Source organism: Emiliania huxleyi, assembly GCF_000372725.1.
Source record: "Emiliania huxleyi CCMP1516 unplaced genomic scaffold EMIHUscaffold_47, whole genome shotgun sequence".
Classification (NCBI taxonomy): Eukaryota; Haptophyta; order Isochrysidales; family Noelaerhabdaceae; genus Emiliania; species Emiliania huxleyi.
This window is the reverse complement of record NW_005198467.1, coordinates 548,044-552,517: the sequence shown is the minus strand read 5'-3', so window position 1 is coordinate 552,517 and position 4,474 is coordinate 548,044. Positions and strand designations below refer to the sequence as shown.

Genomic DNA, 4,474 nt, shown 5'->3' with positions numbered 1-4,474 from the left:
GTTTTTTTTTTTGGGGTTTTTTTTGGGGGGGGGGGCCAACTTATTCTTTTTTGCTTTCCCCACCCCAATGGGGGCCTGGGGCCTGGGGCTCCCCACAGTGGGAGGATTTTCCCGCCCTTCGGGGGAAATTTCCCTTCCCGTACGGGGGGGGGGACCCAATCCCCCCGGCCCAAAAAAAAGGGGGGTCCTGGTGTTTGGCCCCAAAGGAGAATTAAGAGGCTTTTCAGGGAGGGGTGTTTTACCCCCCCCCCCCCCCCCCACCCACCTTCCCTCCCCAAACACATTGCCTCTTCCGTTCCAGGTGGACCCTGAGGCCCCGGCCCCGGCCCCGGCCGCGGGTGCCAAGAAGCCGACGGTGCCCATCCCGAAAAAGGCATACCTCCCCGCGATGAAGAAGGCGCGCGCCCCCCCCCAGACATCGCCGTGCCTAACCGTGGCCTCCATCCCCCCCCCTTTTCAACCCATTTACCCCCCCCCCCCCCCACCCCCACCCCCTCTGTCGCATGCGCAGTCGCACGGGCTCCTCTAGACGGCCCCAAGAAGCACCTGCTCGCGCCGAGTGGAGAGGCCAGAGCGCCGAACGGCGCAGCTTGTCCTGAAGTGGAGCGGGAGGCGGCGGCGCGCGAATGAGCCAAGCCGTCGTACTAGAAAGACCGCCGCTGCAGCGGTGCAATGAGTATGAGGGACGCGTCGCAAGAACGACATGTATGTGCTAGCCCCCGTTGTGCGTGCGTGTGTGTGGGGTGACGGTGGGGCGGGGTGAGGCAGCGGGACTGGTGTGTGCACGTGGCGGTGCTTCCGCTATCGATTCGCTGCGGGAACACCGTCCGATGTGGTGGCTTGCCGTCCGTGTACGTGTACGCGTCGGCGTGTATCGGCTATCGCCTTGCGGGGGCGGCGCGGACGGACGGAAAGAATAGAGGCACCTCTTAGCGCCATCGCCATGGCGACGACGACTTATTGGGTCCCCCTCGGCACACCTCCGCTGCTTAATGTTGTTTGACGACTCGAACCCGTGAAGCTTCCCCGTGCGCGGGTTACCACGCACACGGGTGAGCCGGCGTGAAGCAACCCCCAGACCTGACCTGGGAGCAGGCAGTGATTGTGTGCCTGGTCCTGTTGCGCCCTTAGGCGACAGGCGACACCCACGCATAACATATGTCGCTCCGCCTGCTGCTGCCGCCTCTGCTGTGCATCCTCTCCCGCGGCTGCACGTCTGCTCCGCTGCCGCCGCGCTCTATTGGACGTCGTCCAGCACCCATAACTGACTCCCCTCGCAGCAGGCGGCGGCCACCGCCGTTGTCAGACCGCGCTGCCTTCCTCTCGCGCCGTGCCGCCGCCGCCGCCGCGTTGCCGCTGCTCCCGGCGCTCCTGCTTCCCTCGCCTCCCGCCTCCGCGCGAGAAGGATACGATCTCGAGACCGCCTTTGCGCTCACGGCGGTGCTCGACCTGCGTGCCATGGTGCTCGACGTCGACCGCCGCCTCTTTGCCGGCCTGCTTCGGTCCCCTCCCGCGACGTCGGTCACCGCCGAGGAGGGCGCGGGTGCGCGGGCCGAGGTGAGAAGGCTTCTTGCGCCGGACGTCTCGCCGCGCGAGCGCGTGCGCGACGCGCTCTCTCTCGCGCGCAAGGCTCGGCGCATCGAGCTGTGCAGCGCCGGCCGCGGCTGCGCGGCGACGGAGGCGGAGGAGCACGCAAGGGAGGCGCAGGAGCGGCTCGCCGCGATCCTCGAGTACGGTGCGTTCGACGGCCGCCGCACGAACGCTCTGAACGAGCCCGTGCCGCTGATGACGCCCGACGAGCTTCGCTTTGTCCACCGCGCGCTCGTGTCGGCTCAGCGCGAGCTCACGGCCGCCTTCGACTGCTTCGGAGCAGACGAGCGGCGGGAAGCGGCTCGCTTTGCGGCGCGGGCCGCGAAGGGCGACCTCGTGCCGCTGGGGCTGGATGCCCAGGCGCGCCAGATACTGGACGGCCAGGACCGCGCCATCGGCGACGCCATCCGCGGGCTTGGCGGCCCGCCCCCGTCCCTGTACGCGGACGACTTGCAGCGTCAGAACGACGCCCTGCTGGCGGGCAGCGACGGCAGGTAGCAAACAAACAAAATAAAATAAACTGGGCTGGTTGAATCCCTCACCCTCGAGGTGTGCAGTAAACCCGTTTTTGCGAGGGTGTGTTTTGTGAAATTCTTTGCCTCGAGCCGTCTAGGTGAAGGGGCAACCAGTATGAAGGAGCGGATCACCCCTGCGCCCTCGCTGCACGCGCTGCCGCGCTTTTTGGGCCGCCCCCACCGTTTGCGCGCTTTCTCGAGGCCCGGGCCGCGCGTGCGCCGTGCCCGTGGGGGTGGGGGGTGGAGGGCCGCGTGGGGGCCCCCTAGCCCTACCACTCAGCGCAGTCGGAGAAGCCGATGAACGAATCTCTCTCTCAGTGTACGTGTACTTTTAGCCTAATGGGAGAATTTTAATTGGAGCCCCTCTGCCTCCGTGGCCACCGTCGGAGCCGGATGCGTGGCCGAGGAACCCCCCGAGGTGGCGGCGCAACCCTCATCGTCGTCGCTCGGAGCCTCCGCTCCAACCCCGGACTCCGACTCCTGCTCCACCTCCACCTCCACCTCGTCGTCGCCACGCAGTGCCTCCGCCCCCTCCACCGCAGCCCCCACCGCAGCCTCCGCCTCCGTCGCCACCGCTCGGGGCTCCCACTGAGGCACCACACGCCGATGCATCGAGACAAGTGCGGTTTCAGACACCACAGCCAGATGCAAGGCTCGCCGGCACGCCGGGCCGGCTGTCGCCGATGCATCGAGCGGCCGCTTTGCGGAGCGCCGCTCTCTCCGCGGCGCGTAGTCATGCGGCCCGGCATGGCCTGCCGGCAGAATGCACCCAAAGGCGCCGCCGACGCGCTCGTGCGTGTTGCCGCAGAGCCGCCCTCGTGGCGCGCTGAGCGGTGCAGACGTCGCCAGAGGAGAGGGCGCCGCACGCCGCCAGTCGGTGCCCTCTTCGCGCCACGTGAACCAGTGACAGACTGCCTCATCGGACGGCGAGCGGGCCACCGCCTGGAACCAGCCATCCGCCATGACGGCCGTGACGGTCGCACGGCGGCACACGGTCGACAGTCCGTCCTCATCCACCTCAATCTCGTCCCCTTTGCGCGGCCACTCCCAGCCGGCGGGCGGCGGCGGCGTGGCGGAGGCGGCGATGAAGAGCTCGGACGCACCGCCCGCCGCGCCGATTGCCTCGTCGGCGTCCACCTCAATGGCCTCGGCGTCGACCCACGCGGCGCTGCCCGAGGAGCCGGCGTCCGACGCGTCGTCATCAACGACGGTTGCGGCGACGGATACCACCACGCCGTTCCCCTTCCCGCCGCCCTCCACGAGCGGTGCCCGCCCCAGCGCTAGGCCTGCCGCCGCCTCCGCCGCCTCCGCCTCACTGCCGTCCTCGCCATCCACCGAGTCGCCTGTCGCCGCTTGCAGAGCTGCTGCTAGCGTCGGTGAGCGCTCGAGCCACGTCGTTAGCATCCTCCAGCGGCCGGGATCCAAATGTGCCTGAAACCCACGGACCAAGTGTGCGGCAGCCGCTGCCGCATAGTCCTTTTTCCTGCACTTGAGCACGTTCACGCGCCGTCGTCTCGCCGAGATCGTGGCCGCAAGGTCTGCGAGCGCTTTTTTGTGACTCTGCCGTGCAAGCTTCGCCGCCGCTGCTTTCCTAGCGGCCCGACTGCCAGGCACGGGCACGGCCGCCTCGCCGCTGGCCGCCGCCCTTGCCGCTGCCGTCGCCGCCGCCACCCTCGCCGCCGCCCTCGCCGCCGCCCTTGCCGCCGCCCTCGCCGACGCCGCCCTTGACACTTCGGCAACTCTGGACAGAGCCGGGTCTATCTCGCCCGCCAAGGCCGCGACGACTGCGCTGGCCAGGGCCGAAGGAGGTGGATCCCCTGCCGGCGGAGCGGGCGCAGCACCAAGCGGCGCGGCGGGCGGCGGCTGGGGCGGCGGCCGGACGTTGAAGACAGAGCCCGGGAAGTAGCCGGGAGGGACGATGGCGCGCAGCATCCCCGCCGGAGTGGAGAGCCGGAGAGTCTGCCCCGGGCCGCAACCGTGCGGGACCGTGACCGAGAGGAGGTCTGCCACGACGCATCCGGCCATTCGAGCTGGCGTCTGGGTTCCAACTTTTCCGGAATGTGGTATGGGCCGCGCTGATGGTCCTTGCGATCAGCAAGGCCGAGGCGCGAGGGCGGGGACAACGCGGGAGCGCGCGGGCGATCGATTTCTTTTTGATGCACACTGTTCCACGTGAAGCCGAAAGACGGACTTGCGGCTGCGAAAGTGGCCGAAGAGGTGGTTAGCGCCATCCTGGAACGAATCTCTGAGCGGGTGGAAGGAGGAGCGGAGGAGGGGATGAGGGTGCGCCTGCGCCACGCCATGCAGGGACAGGGAGTGTTCGTGTGCTTTTGTTGCGCAGCCCCTGTGGTCCGTGAGAAGAGGAGGAA

General features: G+C 68.6%; 2 protein-coding genes across 2 annotated transcripts; one reads left to right on the top strand and one right to left on the bottom strand.

The window, feature by feature from the left end:
• Positions 1-1,109: 1,109 nt before the first annotated feature.
• EMIHUDRAFT_436736 (hypothetical protein) lies at positions 1,110-2,221 on the top strand. Its single transcript, XM_005768082.1, has one exon. The coding sequence runs from the start codon at positions 1,159-1,161 to the stop codon at positions 2,086-2,088; it is 930 nt and encodes a 309-aa protein (XP_005768139.1). The 5' UTR covers positions 1,110-1,158; the 3' UTR covers positions 2,089-2,221.
• Positions 2,222-2,441: 220 nt separating this feature from the next.
• Positions 2,442-3,509, bottom strand: EMIHUDRAFT_103219 (hypothetical protein; the record flags this gene model as incomplete). The annotated part of the gene is made up of 1 exon (XM_005768081.1): positions 2,442-3,509. The coding sequence occupies one exon, from the start codon at positions 3,507-3,509 to the stop codon at positions 2,442-2,444; it is 1,068 nt and encodes a 355-aa protein (XP_005768138.1).
• Positions 3,510-4,474: the final 965 nt, after the last annotated feature.